Genomic DNA, 16,566 nt, shown 5'->3' on the forward strand with positions numbered 1-16,566 from the left:
ACAGCTTTATATCCCAAGAGAGGGGGAGAAACAATACAGCTGTCACTCATGTGTCTAAGGGTCACAGAAGTCTTCATTAACATTACTTTCACCATCTAAAACGCAATAACACCCTTCTAGTTAGGAGCTTCAGCTTGAGTCAGGTCTTACCAGGAGGAAAACTATCTGGACTTCATTTCTCTTTTAGTTCAAGAAAACTTTTCTCATTTTTTTTTAAGTATTGCCTTATAAAAAATATGCTACTGTATATAGCAGAATATCAAAAAAGCCTAGTATTTTTTTCAGGTAAAAAAAGTCCAGATGCTTTCTGAAAACTTGCAGTGTGAAAGTACAAGAAAACCATTAGTACCAATAAAATTCATAAATGGTTAATAGGATTTCTGGAATACCAGGACTTGGGGTTCCCGGCTGGCTCAGTCGGTGAATCACATGACTCTTAATCCCAAGGCCATGAGTTCAAGCCCCATGTTGGGCATGAGGCCTACCTAAAATACTAATTTTTTTTAATTAAAAAATAAGACATGACTAACTGGATTTTTGGACTGATTGGGTATCTAGTAATTGGGAAAGCAGGTCAAGCAGCAGAAATAGGATTGCTGGGCACCTGGTAGGTATCATGTGACACACCTGTCCGTTTGTGACAAAGAGGGGTTCCTTTCCGATCAGTCCAGCATGAACAGAGACTCCTAAAACCTCAACTGACTTCTTTCCCAGGGAAAAGGCTTCCCCCTAAAGGCTTAGCTGTCTGAAAGGGCTCAACTTGGTTGATACCAGAGGTAGTTTTTCACATCTTTGAATTGAAGAAAGGGAAGCAGACATTTCTAGTTGCACCAAAGACTTTATTTCTAAACCTAGAAAACAGAAGGGACCCAGAATGATCTATACAGGCAAAAGGCAGAAACAGTCCTTAGGAGTGGCCCCTTGGATCCTTACACTTCTCTGTTTATCCAAAGAGCTGCAGCGCTGGCGCAAGTGACGACGTGGACACCATGTAAGGAAGCTCGGAGGCTGCGGGGAGCGTGCGGTAGAGGCAGCTGCGGTGCATGTTTAACAATGTAAAATGGTTTGGGGGTTGGGGAAGGAGTGAAAAGAATAAAATTATTGGGATCTAAAACAGTTCTATACGAAGTCAGTTCTTACCACGTGGAAGGTCTCGTTCTGTGTGGACATTTCTTCGGCTGGCTCTCAGGAGTGGCACAGTTACTGAAAAGACTTTGCTCTTAAAGGCTGCTGGTGTTCAGGGAGGCATGAAGATTAAATAGAGGTCACTAAAATTTTTTAAGTATTTCTTAATTCTCAGGAAATACTGAATCTTTTAACTCTTTCTCCCTATAATTATTTTCTAAGCTTTGGCATTTTCCTATTCATCCACATGGGATACCAGGCTACATATGTACTGATACAGAATAGTATGTGGAGTGGCAGAAAATGGGCTTGCATCAGGGTCTTTGGGGTCCTTGACTAGATCTTGGCAGGCATGAGAAACCTAAAAAGTACGGGTGGATTCAGAGTTGCAGGTGAGCCTAGGAAAAAATCCTTAGTATGTCCTTAAGCTGATTAAAATGAAATGGCACACTGAACAGAATTTTAAATCACTTTTTATACCTCTTAAGTGAGTATAATAATGAGCAAATGGTTTCTGTTTCTCATCTCTTCCTGGAAACTTTCAGAATCCCACCCCATCACTTCCTAAGAATTTCAGTGAAATACTCCCGACATTCCTTTTACTTTGTTAGGGTTGTTTTTGGCTGGTGAGTTTTCTGTGTCTCTTTCTCCCATCAAAATGTTCAGTGTTTTTTCTAATTTGAAGGCTTCTGCTTTGGCCCCTGGACGTAACTTGACAAAAAAAGATAGATCTGTCAAGATAAGATAGATAGATAGAAAAAGATAGATCTAGTTACTAGCTAGAAAAGGTTTTGAGGAAGCATGATCTAGATAGCACGGGTGGGTAACTGTTGCTCCAGGCCCTTTTCCATCACGGGGGTGATTTTATCGATCATAGATAGGTTTACATCTACCCGTCTATTTTACACACACACAACATAGTAGCTTTGCTTGTAATATCCTCTTGCCAAATACAGGACACCCATCCCTGTTTGGTCCCAGCTCCTTCAAAACTACAAGAAAGGGGGTGTGCTGTTCTAAGGCCAGTATGTATTTGCACATCTTTCTCCCCTCAAAACTTGAATTCTGGCTCTATCTTCTGCTTTATCTACCTTTTCTATTCCCAGTCCCTGGTCTCTAATTATCCCCAATGGGAGTAATTTAATTCTGCATCAATTTCTCATGGTTAGGGGAAAGGTATACTAGACTTCTCCATAAGGAAAAATTCATGGTTGAGGAAAAGAGTGCTACTTTTGGTTATCTTAGTCCAATATTACTAAGTTCATTGAAATTCCAAAAACTTGGGGATCCCTGGGTGGCGGAGCGGTTTGGCGCCTGCTTTTGGCCTAGGGCGCGATCCTGGAGACCCAGGACAGAAACATTTTAGAACAGTGATTCCCAAGTTGCCGTCAACACTCCAAAGGAGGCTACTGGGAGGGTCCCACCCCTCTAGGGCAGGGGCCACACATGGTCATACCTGATTCAACTTTGCAAACCCCTTGGTCTCTGTCACAACTACTCAGCTCTGCCGCTGTAGGCAACACCTAACCAAAGGAGCAGGGCTGAGCTTCAGGGAAACTTTATTTACAAAACAGGCAGTGGCCTGGACCCTGCCACAGGCCATTGTAGCCTGCTGAGGCCTGCTTGAGGGGTCTGGGGAAGTGGGCGTAAGGCTATCTGGTGTTCTCCGCCACCTTGGCAGCTGGAAGGGTTTCAGACCTAGACTGAGAACAAAGGGGGAAGTGGAGGGAGCATTCCTCTCCAGGTACCGCTCTTAAAGGGCATTTGCAAAGGATGGACACAAAGCCCTTTCAAAATGAAAGCTACAGTTTTGGGGAAGCCTGTATGGCTCAGGGCATGATGCCAGAGTTCCTGGGTTGAGTCTCCCCGCAGGGAGCCTGTTTGTGTATGCCTGTGTCTCTCACAAATAAATAAAATCTTAAAAAAAAAAAACTAGTTTTTTTTTTTAATTTTTATTTATTTATGATAGTCACAGAGAGAGAAAGAGAGGCAGAGACACAGGCAGAGAGAGAAGCAGGCTCCATGCACTGGGAGCCCGACGTGGGAATCGATCCCGGGTCTCCAGGATCACACCCTGGGCCGAAGGCGGTGGTAAACCACTGAGCCACCCGGGCTGCCCAGTAGTAGACCCTTTTCTTGAGGGGATACCTGGATGGCTCAGTCAGTTAAGTGTCTGCCTTTGGCTCAGGTGATAATCTCAGGGTCCAAGGATCAAGCCCCTCATCGGGCTCCCAGCTCAGGAAGCCTGCTTTTCCCTCTCCTGCTGCCCCGCCCCCCCCCCCCCAACTGTGCTCACTCTGTCAAATAAATAAAATCTTTAAAAAAAAACAAAAACCTTTCTTGAGTTAGAACCTTGAGTGTCCTGGTGCTGCCCACAACACAGAAGTGCGGTGGTGGCCCTGAGGGGCAGCTCGGAGATGCCCCAAGACTGACTTGCTATCAAGAACACTTAGCACTACTGTAGACTCTTGTCAGAATCAGAATGCTAGGGCAGCCCGGGTGGCTCAGTGGTTTAGCCTGATCCAGGAGACCCAGATCGAGTCCCACATCAGGCTCCCTGCATGGAGCCTGCTTCTCTCTCTGCCTGTGTCTCTGCCTCTCTCTCTCTCTCTCTCTCTCTCTCTCTCTCTCTTTCTCTGTGTCTCTCATGAATAAATAAATAAGATCTTTAAAAAAATGCTAGGCCAGTGGGATGCCTGAGTGGCTCAGTGGTTGAGTGTCTGCCTTCGGTTCAGGGCGTGATCCCGGGATCCGGGATCGAGATCCACATCAGGCTCCCTGTGGGGAGCCTGTTTCTCCCTCTGCCTGTGTCTCTGCCTCTCCCCCCGCCCTCTCTCTCTCTCTCTCTCTCTCTCTCTCTCTCGTAAATAAATAAAATCTTTTAAAAAAAATGCTAGACCAATGTAACGGTTTCATTTATGAAAAATATTTTTCATCCCTGAAGATAAGTTCCTTAATGAGAAGAGTAAACTACGTAATCATGATCCCACTGGTCCTAAAAGGATAGCTGCTGTTTTTTTGCCAAATTTAAGACAAAGGTGGGATCCTGCACTCAAAAGAGAATGTTTAATCTGACATGGTCCATACCAAGAATCCTAACTCCCATGTAGCAGGAAAGAAGAAAATGAAGAAAGAGTCTTAACTGAGGCCTTTGAACTTGATAACCGAGCGTGGATTCTTAAATGGTCCAGGGGACTCTGAGGTAGCCCTTGGCAGGGTCTCCGGATTCCTCAGTAACGCCCACAGCTGGAGAGGGAGAGTACCTGTCCGCTCGCTGATGCCATCTGGGATGGGAGGATGCTTGAAGACCTTTCATCCCGTCTTTTAAGGATGTCTTTATAAAGTTCCAAATAGTCTGAGTTGTTGAGGTCAGCTGATAACCGTTGATTCTTTTCCTGGATTCAGGTCCAGACAAACTACGCGATCAAGGGATTATGCTCCATAACACCAGCTTGCAGTCGTAACATAAACCTGGTTTATGAAGATACATGTATTGCTCATGTATGCAAATATCCCTCCAAGAGAAGTTCATTTGCACAGCCAGTCCCAGTCACGTATGTAGTGTTGCGGGTGCAAGGCTTCATCCAGAAAGACTAGAGATTCTTTTCAAAACTGGTATTATAGATGAGTGAGCCTGACCTGCAGAAGCCAGTGTCCGCAGACAAGAGGCAGGAGTAACTGCTCATCTCTTCACAAAGCCAAGAAAAGTCAGGAATGCTCTTGATTTGATGTACCAGGATAAACAGCCTCAATTTTGTCTCCCAAAATGCTGCTACATGTCTTCCACGACACCGGCAGGGGCTCCCTTTAGGTCAGCAACAGTGCTTAGGCTCTGCTTCCATGGCAGCAGCTTGAGTTCCCAAACAAGTCTTCCAGCAGCATGCAGAGAAGCCATACAAACAATCCACATCCACCTTCCTGTCCACCTTGGAGAAGACTCACGAGGAGGGGGGCGGGGGTCCCATTCTGGAAGGCTGGAAATACTTGTAGGCAGGCCTGAAAGCCCTGGCTGTACTCTTGTGGTCTGTGTAGGGTGGGTTATCCCCAGTGTTAGCTACCGGAATTTAAGCCTGAATGAGAATATCTGAAATAGAGTGTACTAGAGAAAGTACTTTTTTCTTTTTTTTTTTTATTATTTATTTATTTATTTATGATAGCCACACAGAGAGAGAGAGAGGCAGAGACACAGGCAGAGGGAGAAGCAGGCTCCATGCACCGGGAGCCCGACGCGGGACTCAATCCCGGGTCTCCAGGATCGCACCCTGGGCCAAAGGCAGGCGCTAAACCGCTGCGCCACCCAGGGATCCCCGAGAAAGTACTTTTTTCTAATGCACATTAAAAGATTTGGCTGTTAGAATCGATGGTTATGTTAGCAGTTAGCTTGTTAGCTGTGGGTTATTTTACTCCTTATGGGAAACCCTATCTGCTGCCACTGTTCATAGTCCTTTTTATCTTGATTTATATAGATCATCCTAATTACCCTGCTCCCTGTGTTCCTCCTACATGTGATTACTACCACTCTTCATAACAAAAAAAAAATTTTAAATATGTATTTTTAATCCCCTTCTTACTATTTGCCTCTTCCAGACCCTCACCTTTGAGATGGGTGGGTGTGGCCTTGGGCAAGTTATCTAGCTTACTGGAGCCTCCTTGGATGGTCTGAACTGTACAGTGAGGATGGTCATACCTACCTGGCAGAGATTTGGTAAGATGAGAAGTCCGGTATCAGTGATTTCCAGCTAAGGCTGACATACAGCAGGAATTAAATTATAACAGCTCTCCTGCAACTTCTGTGGCATCAGATTCTAAACGTGAACCAAGCGAGGAAGACCCTACACAACCCACACTAAAGTCTGGCTGCCATTTGGGTGCCCGCTCTGTCAAAGCTAAGCGCTGTGCAAAGTTCTTTACCTGCATGCTCTCATTTTATCCTTCTGACCATCCCGTGAGGCAGGTGCCATGCTCATTTTTCACAGGAAAAAGCTGAGGATTGAGATTAAGTGGTCTGCCTCCATTGTTTTGTGGCATTTGTCTCAGGAGCTGCCTTGCTGTGGGCCACCATTCTTTTAGACTGCTCTGTCACCTTACCCTCCATCTCTGGGTGGGCCGGGCAGCTGTCTCCATCTGCCAAAGGTGGAGGTGGCCGGTGCCAGTCCTACCACACACCTACTATTTTCTCTGCTTCCCCAAAAGGCTCGACTTAGCCTCCCCACTCCTCTCCCAGTGGATTAAATCGCATTGCCATCTGACTTAGGCATCAGCATAGATAGTATGGCATTAAATGGTCTATGTCACTCCCTCGCCTCCCCCAAGAAAAGCCTTGTTTGTACCAGCTCTCTCCCCAAAACTCCTCACATAAGGCATGCACAAAATATAGCCTTAAATTTAAGTAAGCCATACAGGGAAGCAGCTGTCATGCTAAAGAAAACCGTTGGATTTAATCACTAGTTTATAGCAGCAGGTGAGGCCATATGCACAAGAATTGCTGCATGCAGCCCAGGCTTGTCTGTGGCAAAGTGTACAGGAGCTGTGCAAAGTGTAATGCTTGCATTTCCCACAGACCTGAGTTTGGGGTGTACATACATTCTGCTCCCCCATTTTATGGATACCTCGTCCTACCACAGTCCATCTGCCTCCAGGCTTGTCGTATTTTTAGCAGCTCGTTCATTGTAAGATGAGAGGAAATAAGCCTGTGTGCAGCAGGCTACTACTTCCGCATCTCACACCCTGTTCAGGACGACAATAGGGCTCACTGGGATATTGGGAACAGAGGATCCCACAGGATGACCATTGGGTATCTTCACTGGGAGGTCTTCAGTTACTGCACAGACCAGGGTTTTTTTTATTTTTTGGTAACTCCTACCTGTTGGAGTCTTACTGCACTGGCTGGCATAATGGCCCATTTTTCGACACTAAAAGAGAAAGATTAATAGAGTGACTTTTTGTAAATCAAATCCCCAGAGAAATACCCAAAACTGTCTAGGGAACCATAAGAGCTAATTAGCTGTCATTCTAAGGAATTTGATGGATTCTCTCTTAAAGGAACTTCCATTTCAGGCCCGAAAGACTTGGAGAGAAAAACCAGCATCACTTTCCCAAGGAACAGGGCTCTGGATGTCCCCACCATCAAATGCATGAGAAAGGCAAGAGCTCTGCTCCCTTCCCTTTTCTGATGGAGCTTTCTCTTACAGCATAGAGAAGTCAGAAGCACAGGACAATGAAGACATTATCTCATGAAGTTATGTTTTTCTTCCTGATAAACCAGAAAATAGCAAAAAAAAAAAAAAAACCAAAAAACCCATCCACAACAAAACCAGAAAAACAAGGTGCTACATCCCCTTTCTCACCAAACCCTGCCCACCCCACAGATCTTGAGGACAGTATATATGAACTCAGAATTTGTAGGAAGCAAAGAATAAGGTGAAAGCCGTTTAACTTAGAGCTTTTAAAGAAAGAAAAAGTTTGGCCAGGGATGTGAGTCAGATGAGGTTGTAGAGACCTAGCAGGAACTTTGGGTTACCGGTGCCCCCCCACTCCCCTCATTCAGTCCTACACCTCAGTGTGTTCTTACCCAACCGAAAGGGAGTCACACGCTGCAGCTGCTCACCCCATCCTCCCCACCACCCACGCCCACACACGTGGCAGTAGCAAGGTCTGTCCGCAGCTACCCACCCTGTAGCACGGGCCCTGCTCCTGTGCCCTGAGCCCCAAGTGGTAGGAGACCCGGTGCTCCTGAGGTCTCCTCTGAGGGTGGGGAAGCAGGCAGGCCATCGGGGAAGGGGGCTTGCGAGGCTCCCAGGCAGAAGCAGCAGGTGCTGAGCCCCATGGCCAGTGGACAAGCTGCTGATAAGGTCAGGAGGAAACGCTGCAGACATTCCCTCTGTGCAGATGTGGTGACTTTACACCGAGGGCGGAGGCCCTGGCCGGGGTTTAGGTGGAAACCAGGTTTCCAGAGGCCTTTATTTACAGTTTTAGCTGCCAAAGGCATGCCTCCTGATGGGAAGTAGAGTCAGGTTTGTGAACTGCCCCACCGTCACTGAAGAGGCTTCCCACCTTCTGGCAGAGATCCCAGGCAGGAGCAGTAGGGGGCACCCTCCCCAAGCCCGCGCCGCCTTCCCTGCGGCCGCTGGACCGGATGTGGGACCGCACGGATCAACAGGGCCTGAGCAGAGCCCTGTTCCCACGCCCGGGTCGACCTCTGTCGGACTCATCCGCAGCCCGACACTCAGTCATCCAGATCAAGGGGCACGGAGCCTTTCTGTAGAAGACCAGATACTAAAGATCTGTGGCTCTGCAGGCCCTCGGCCCTGCCCTCATAGGCGTGAGGCGGGCTGTGGCTGATACGGAAACGATGGGTTTTGCCCTGATCCAGTAAAGCTACAAGAACTGACAGTTTCATTTTCCTATGTTACAATATATTCTTTTGTTTGCTTTTTTTTTTTTTTAACTCCCCCACGATCTTATTTTAAAAATCATTCTTAGGCGCCAGGCTGTACAAAAACAGGCTGTGGCCAGATTTGGCCTGCAGGCTGTAGCTGGCTGGCCCCCGATGTAGGGAGGCGCTCGGGGAGAGGGTGTATGTTCCCACAGGGACTGGGCACAACCAGGAAGGCCCTGATTCAGGATAACACAAATCCAGGGCTGGGCCCCTTGTTCTTTATTTTAAAACCACATACATTAGGCACCTGGTTGGCTCAGTTGGTAGAACATGCCACTCTTAATCTCGGGGTCGTGAGTTCAAATCCCGTGTTGGGAATAGAGATTACTTACACACACACACACACACACACACGCACACAATCACAAACACATGCACGCTATCCAGCCAAGGAGAAGGAAAGCCTCAGGGGCTGACAGGACTGAAGCAGAGGTTACAGAGGTTGAAGGGGGTTTGGGTGGTGGCGTGTGCCTTTCCCACGATGGGTACTTGGAGCAGATCATGTGAGAGTGAGGGCTGTGCATAGTGCGGTGCCAGAGAGAGAGAGCTCCCCAGGGAGCATGTGCTGTAAAAGGAGCGAGACACACCTGCGCCTGCGCCTCCCTGCCTTCACTCACCTTCGTGTAGCTCGAGTTGAATAAAAGATTCATCTTGGGACTGAGGGAAGTACAGAGAGAGCCGATTACAGCCAGGCTCCAGCCCCCCGCCCCCCATCACCTGCTCATTAGCATGCTCCGTGCCAGCTGGCTGCAGATTTCCTGTTCCTGAGCCCTGTGGGGAAGGAGCCCATACCCCAGCCAGGGGATGCAGAAGAACTGCAGAGGGTTGGGGCGGGTCTTCAGTGTTTCTAGTCATTTCTAGAACAGTCTGTGAAGAGCTCTATGCCTGTGCCCAGCACGAACACACATCAGCAGCCTGGGGTGGAGTTAGTGCAGCACCAGGCGGGGGACGGGGCTGTGTGTGCACAGGGTAAGCCAGCAAGGAGACCCCTGGGCAGATGCTCGCCAGACACGTCACTTCCCACCTCGGGCCAGTGAAGGTATGGAAAGATCTAGATCCAGAAGCCAGGGAACAGGCCCCGTACTAGGCAGGAGTTGCTGGTGCAGGGGTCATACTTACTGTGCAAATTGGCAGTGAGGTCCCTTGGGGCAGACGCCCACTAAGTAGTTAACGCACATGATCTTACGGACGTGGCGCTGCTTACACAGGGGCCCTGCCGGGCAAAGCACAGCCAGAAACACACGACAGAGCTCACCGGGAGGCTATGGCAGTCATAGGCTCCCCACATCAGGGGTGTATAAATCTCCCTGAACCTTCCAGACTGCCCCAAACAGCTGCTTCCTAACCATGTGACGGGGAGGGGAAAGGTGACCTCGGAATACGTTGGGGTGGGGGTCAGCTGGCCAGTCCTGGGTAGCGGCGTTGGAAGTGTCCCTAATACACTGTGTCTTGGAGGCTCCGCATGGCTGTAGATGGTCATTTGCTGTCTTTGCTTAGCTCTAGAAGTTACGACTGAAGAAAGGCTAACCCTACAGCTTACTTATCTTCCCCTAAAATCCCCCAAAACCAACACCACTGAGGCCTCAGAACAATGTGCCTGAAGATAAAGGAAGATCAAGCACATGGTACTCAGAGCAGGGACTCTGATGGGGGGAGCCTGCCTCTTCCTGGGGTAGGTGGAGCAAGCGTCAGTGGCAGCACAGCCCCAGGTACGCAGGTAAGAGTAGTAGTGAAGAGAATGCACTAAAACGTCTCCTGTGGGTCAGCCCCTGCGCCAAGATTCCCATGGGGTCCTATAGCTGAGCGGCTCTGCAACCCTCCGAGGGAGGCATTTCCCCTTTTCATAAGTGAGGAAATGAGTTCAGCAGTTTGTTCCAGTCACACAGGTGATACATTCTGAAGTCCGCTGCAGGAAGCCAGCCCCGTGCCACACCAGGCTGAATGCTGGAAGGTCGCAGAGCGGGCCCTGGGCGGAACTAGGGGAAAGAGCTTGTTGGGAAGGCCCCACGGGGCCTCATCAGGAATATGCCTCCCTCCCCTGCTGGGGACCTGCCCCCCGCCCCATCCTGATCACCTAATGCTCCCTACCACTGGGGCCTCATCATCCTTGCAGAAACCTTGGTCATACCAAGGACAGTCCCGGGTCTTGAAGGCTGGTGTCACGTGGAGGAAGGGACATTCCTTGTTGTTGCAATCACCTGAAAAGTCCGGCATTCTTAAAGAGCATTCTTGAAGTCTTTATTGTCACTTCCGCCCGCCCCAAACAGGACTGACCTTGGCCCTTCCTTAGAAGCCACCGGCCTGCCTTCTGTCATCGGCCGCTTCTCCAAGACAACAAGGTTTTTTCTAATCCGCCCTGCAATCTAAGGAGGATGGACCCCAAGACTACTGGCTAAGCAGGGCGTGGGCAGGAATAAGCACGTCTGGAAGAGTTGAGGCCGGGCCCGAGGAGGGATGGGAACGGGAGGCATTTGGAGGCCACCAGAGAGGAAGGAATGAGAGGAGACGTAGGGAGGAAAGACCCAGAGAGCGAGCAGCTACAGATCCAAGAAGACACATCGTGGACGAATCATGATGAAAAACCCTCTCTGCTTCATCACCACGAGACCGACGATTCGCCCAGAATCGGGGCACAGTCCTTTTTGGCGGAAATGCCAAGAGCAGTGCCCAGGGCTCCAAAGTTGGCACCGGGGTGATGCTAGGCGAGACACAGAGGGACCCCTGTAGTATCCCAGCACTGTAGTCTGTCTGTGGGTTGGGCCAGGACTCAGGTCCCCTAGAAGGAGCCAGACCACTTGAGAATTGTGACAAGAACCCTCCTGGATTTCTCTTAGGGGCCCAGGGGCTTTGAAGGAGCCCACGGGGAAGATTCAGCTCATTTTTCACCTCATTTGAAGTAGAGAACCAGTGACTGCTTCCCGTCTCATCCTCCTTAAAAATCTGCAACTCGGTACTTCTCAGAACCAAAAGGAACTTCACGGTGTTCACCCCATTGGTTTTCAAACTGCTCCGGAGTCTATTTTATACGCTGTGCTTCTGCAAAGCAGTTTCCCCGGGACAAGAGTGCCCCGGATGCCGAAGAGTTTTAAGCCATCATTCCCTCCCGGCCCTCCCACCTCTCGAACGAGGACCCCAGGGCTCAGGCAGGGGAAATCCCATGTCCACATTCACCCAGCCTCCTCACATTGGCGAGGGGCTTAAGTGCTGGTCTGGCCTCAGAGGAATGGAAGTGACATCCCTGCCGCCACCACCACCACCACCATACCCCCCACCACCCCCAAGACTGGTGAGCATTGGACAGGCCAGGTGGTGGGAAGTCACCTGTGCAAGGCTCCCTTTCTGGCCTGGCCTGGGTGCACGTCTCCGCCTTCCTCTGCCGGCCAGCAGGTGGCCCCCGCACCTCACCCTGCACTCAGCCCTGCAGAGCCACCCAGGTCCCTTTCAGAAGCACGCAGCCAGCAGCCAGGCCAAGGACCCTGGCCGCCTTCAGCTGCCCCTTCCTGCTCCAGCACCTTCCAACGGAACGTCCCATACAGAGCAATTTACTCCGAAGGAGAGCGACAATTACTTTGATAGGACCTTAGAGCTATTCCCTCATTTACTCCAAGAGCAGCAACAGAGGTTACCCGCTACCATCAGTGATTTGCATGTAACCCCTCATGATGAGACGCATTTGAGGGCAGAAGGGAACCTGGTCCTACTCCTGTCCCCATCCCCATTCCCAGCACAGTGTCCGAGTCCCAAAAGAAAACCCAACCAAGTTTCACTGAAGGAATTAGTAAGTAGCATTTTTAAATGAAAGAGGTTTAGGCGGTGACCGGGGGAGTGGGGCTCAGGGCAAACTTTGTCCTTCCTTCCAAAGAACACATGCGGGTAGCTGACCTTCAACTCCAAGCAGGCAGGACACAGAGCGTTGGCCTGGGAGGAGCTTTTTGAGGATGTTTTGCTTTCTTCCCACATACCCAGGCCTGCCCCTACTGCCCCCACAACCCTCCCCCTCACCCCCGCCATGGGCTCTAATGAGGAACAGCCACCCCTGGAGCTGTCTCAAGAGGTCCCTGGAGACTGTGCCAGCTCTCTCCCTCCAGGTCACTCTTTTGGAACAGCTTGAAAAGCACTGGACTAGATAATCCTTAGGGCTCCTTCCAGCTCTGGAAAGAACAGAGCTGAAGAATTTTATTGGGAAGATACCTTATGAGATCTGAAACACATTCACAGACCATTCTTAAATGAGGTGGCAAGTGGCCCGGCTTCCCCCTCTGCAGCTCTGTGGACGACAGAAGGAGGTCTTGAGGCCAAGGGAAGGAGGACACTGGTCCAGACCTGACCACACAAGATAATTTTAGAGGCTATGGCTTCTGGACCTCATGACTGCATGTTTACAGTTACGTTGTGTTGCCAACAAGAGAGGCTAGTTTTCCACTTACAGAAGCAATGTAAAGTTTTCTTCTAAAATAAGACTTAATTGGGGCACCTGAGGGGCTCAGTCAGTTGGGAGTCAGCCTTCGGTTCAGATCATGATCCCAGAGTCCCTGGATTGAGCCCCAAGTCAGGCTCCCTGCTCAGCAGGAGTCTGCTTCTCCCTCTCCCTCCTCCTGCTCCCTCTGTGTCTCCCAAATAAAATATTTTATTTTATTTTTTTAAGATTTTATTTATTTATTCATGAGACACAGAGAGAGAGAGAGGGAGAGACACAGGCAGAGGGAGAAGCAGGCTCCCCACGGGGAGCCTGATGCAGGACTCGATCCCAGACCCGGGGATCACATCCTGAGCCAGAGGCAAGACGCTCAGCTCAACCGCTGAGCCACCCAGGCATCCTGAATAAAATATATTTTTTAAAATAAGGCTTAATAATAGCAAGACCACAGAGTAGACAATGATACTGGTCAATGGCATAGGTGCTCTGTGTGTTTCACAAGCATCGCGAAAGTGGCTTCCAAATGCCTGCCGTTTGGGGACCCCTGGCCTGGACCCCCCTGGGGCAGAGAGATGGCCCAATCCAGGCCTGTTTCTGGACAGTCGGGGTATGTGATTAAACCAGGACTGCAGAGGGAAACAATTCAGCCTTTGATGCCAGCCACACCCTCCCCTTCCCTTGGGGCTGCAGGGGTGGGGTTGGGGGGGGCCTGCAGGGCAGTGAAACTGGCTCTCCTGTGTCTCAGGGGCTGGAGAAGCAGGCCTGAGGCTCGGAGTGTCCTGGTCTGGTCTGGTCTGTCACCGAGGCACACACGGCCTCCTCTGAGCGCTGCTGTCACAACTTCCACCCACCTCCCAGCCGCCACCGCCAACCTCCAGGGGAAGGGCAGAGCCAGGAAGGGGCTTTACCAAACTTTGAGTAGAAGTAGCACTCGGGCATCCTGGTGACATCGTACTGGTGCAAGAAACTGCACTGGTGGCCCTTCTTACACAGGCCCGGAGCCAGTGCTTACACACCACCATCTTCTCCCCCTGGTTGTGCCGGTATGGGCAGAGCTTCCCTGGGGACCCACAGCACCCAGCTGGGAGGCCCCCCCCAGCCCACAGCCTGGACCCAGAGTGCCCCCGGGAAGAATTCCCCAGGAGAGGCCTGGGGCTCAGACCCCAGCTGCACCCCCACAGCCCCGTCCCATCCCCTGACACCCCTCCCCCCGTGGAGGCTGGAACGGGGGGGTGCAGGCAGAGGTGGCATGGAGGGTGACACGGAGGACGCCCCGTAGTCCTGACAGGTGGCTGTTCACACCACCGCTACTTTGCCCAGCCTTGCTCTCTGGCTGGCCTGCCCTCACCCCTCTCAAACCCCAGGACGCCCCGGGGATCAGGACAGCCCCCAGGTTCGGAGTGCCCCACCCCACCCCCCGCCAGGGAGCAGAGCCATGCTTCCAGCTCCCTCCCTCCCTCCAGCACGGTCCCTGGCACATCGTGCTCCCTAAGGGCCTCTTCAAACCAGGTCTTAAAAACTCCCCCAGAGGTTGTATTTCCTGAGTCCCGAGACCTAAGGTGCTGACCCGAGAGCCAGCTTTGAAACAACTTGAAAGAAGTGGAAATGTCTGTAACTCTCTGTTATCTTCCTATACTGGGGCACTGCCAACGGCAGGAAGGACGCCCCGGTTCCTAAGCTCCTGAGCAGGAGCAGCCTCCTGTGTGGCCGACTCTGATAGGGAGGGAAGCCGGGATGGGGTTCTTTGTAAATAGCCCTCCCCTTGCCGGGGCCAGTGACTTGCTCTGCTGTGTGACCCCCCACCAGAGCCAGAGGAGCGTTACTGTGACCCACACTGCTTTGGGGGCAGGACCCAAGGAGGGGGCTCCATCCTGGCTGCACAGAGCCATGTGCAAAGAGTGAGCAATGAGCCGGCTTCCCTCTCACCCCATCGTCCAGGGCTGACAAGACAAATGAGGTGCGAGGTGCAGGGCAGTCCCTCCCTGCCCGGCCCCTCCTGGCCTCCCAGCTTCCCAAGAGCAGAACCACTTGGATCTGAAAAACGGGTCCTAAACTTATTCACAAGAGCAGCGGTGCTTAACCTGGATCTATGGGGGGAATGGGGGCCCCCAGACTGAAGGCAAGGCTTTTGGCCCAACCGTGTAATTTCTACAGGAAGAGCCTATGAGTGGGCCAGAGCCGGAGGTGGGGACCCCCTGGTTTGAGCCAGGCCTCCTGTATGTGGGGAGAGGGGTTTGCTTGGTCGGGGTCAGGGAGAAACAGGGGGTGCTTGTTGGTAGCATTTCAGAGACTGAAATGGCCAGGGCTGTCTTAGGACGTAAAGAATACTCAGGACAGCTGACCGGGTCCCATACTGATTCAGAGGATGAGAAAGGGGGTGATGGAGAGAAGGGCGCCGCTTTCCTGGCCGGGAGGAAACTCAAAAAAGCTGGGGGCCTCCTGGGAACACACAGGCTGAGACCCCAAAACAGTCCCACCCCCAGCAAGGCGGGAAGAAGGTAATGTCCCCTCCCAGGTGGCCCTGGCTGAGCCAGGGAAATCCCAGCTGCTGATTCCCCCCTATTCCAGGCCCAGCAGAAGCCCCTGTGGTGTGGCCGCCCCCGCCCCCCCACCGCCAGGTTCTCTGGCTGACCCACCTTTCTCACAGAGCCCTTTCGCAAAGAAGTTGCACACAGCTAAGCCCCACTCTGGAAGGGGAAAAAGGAAGGTAGCTTCCTCACAGGCTGCAGCTGCTGGAGGGGCTCTTCCTCCCCAGGAAGTGGCGCCCCCCCCCCACGCCCCCTGCGACCCTGACCTTCCCCGAGGCTGAGGCCTGGGGGCCCCCAAGTCCTGGCTCTTTGGATGCTGGCCTCCAGGACCAGCCTCGAGGCCTCAGCACCTAAGCCCCCCAACCCTGAGACTGAGGTGACGGAGGGCCCCAAGGCCCAAGGGAGCTCAGGAGGCCAGTGTGGACCCTCCCAGCTTCTCACAATTCACCTGTGTCTCTCTGCTTTCCCGGTCTGGAAAATGGGCCGCCTGGGAGTCAGCCCCATTTTCCTGGAGTCCTGGAGAGGACGTAAGAGGCCTGAGACCCTGAGAAGGGAGGGACCAAGCTGGGAATCACAGTTGGCAGGCTCCAGCCCCCCACTGGGCCACAGTGAAGGGGCGGCCCCATCGGGAGCTGAGCAGAGAGGCCTGCGGAGAAGACAGGGGGAGGGGGATGCCTCACGGTCCCCCAGAGGGACAGCTGACACCCTGTCCTCACTCACTGTCCATGCCCTGGAAAGGCAGGAGGAGTCCAGTGCCCTTCTGCATCTCTACATCCTTCTCGAAGGTGAAGGTGAACTGCTCCAGCCCAGCAATGACCTCCTACATCTTCCATCTCCTGTGGGGCCGCCAAAACCTACCCAAGACCCTGCAGGTGGCCCCTATATAGCTCGTTGTCGTCGGAGGCCCTTAAAGGGCCACAGTCTGATGCCGCCCCCCTCATCCCCGGGGGAGCCAGCTGCCAGGTGACAGCTAAGCGACTCTCTAAGCACAGATGTCTCACGACTCCCACCTGATGCAGGTGCAGGCGCCCCGGGGGGGCCCCCACGCCCCCACACGG

The 16,566-nt window shown here is 51.9% G+C and overlaps 1 protein-coding gene across 1 annotated transcript; it reads right to left on the reverse strand.

The window, feature by feature from the left end:
• Positions 1–9,276: 9,276 nt before the first annotated feature.
• CPSF4L (cleavage and polyadenylation specific factor 4 like) lies at positions 9,277–16,334 on the reverse strand. Its single transcript, XM_072782147.1, is given in 7 exon segments — positions 9,277–9,334; positions 9,683–9,777; positions 10,667–10,761; positions 13,889–13,978; positions 13,981–14,040; positions 15,617–15,667; positions 16,229–16,334. Coding segments are annotated over 7 exon segments (555 nt in total).
• Between the last annotated feature and the right edge of the window lie 232 nt (positions 16,335–16,566).

Source organism: Canis lupus, chromosome 16 (genome assembly GCF_048164855.1).
Source record: "Canis lupus baileyi chromosome 16, mCanLup2.hap1, whole genome shotgun sequence".
In the NCBI taxonomy this organism is placed as follows: Eukaryota; Metazoa; Chordata; class Mammalia; order Carnivora; family Canidae; genus Canis; species Canis lupus.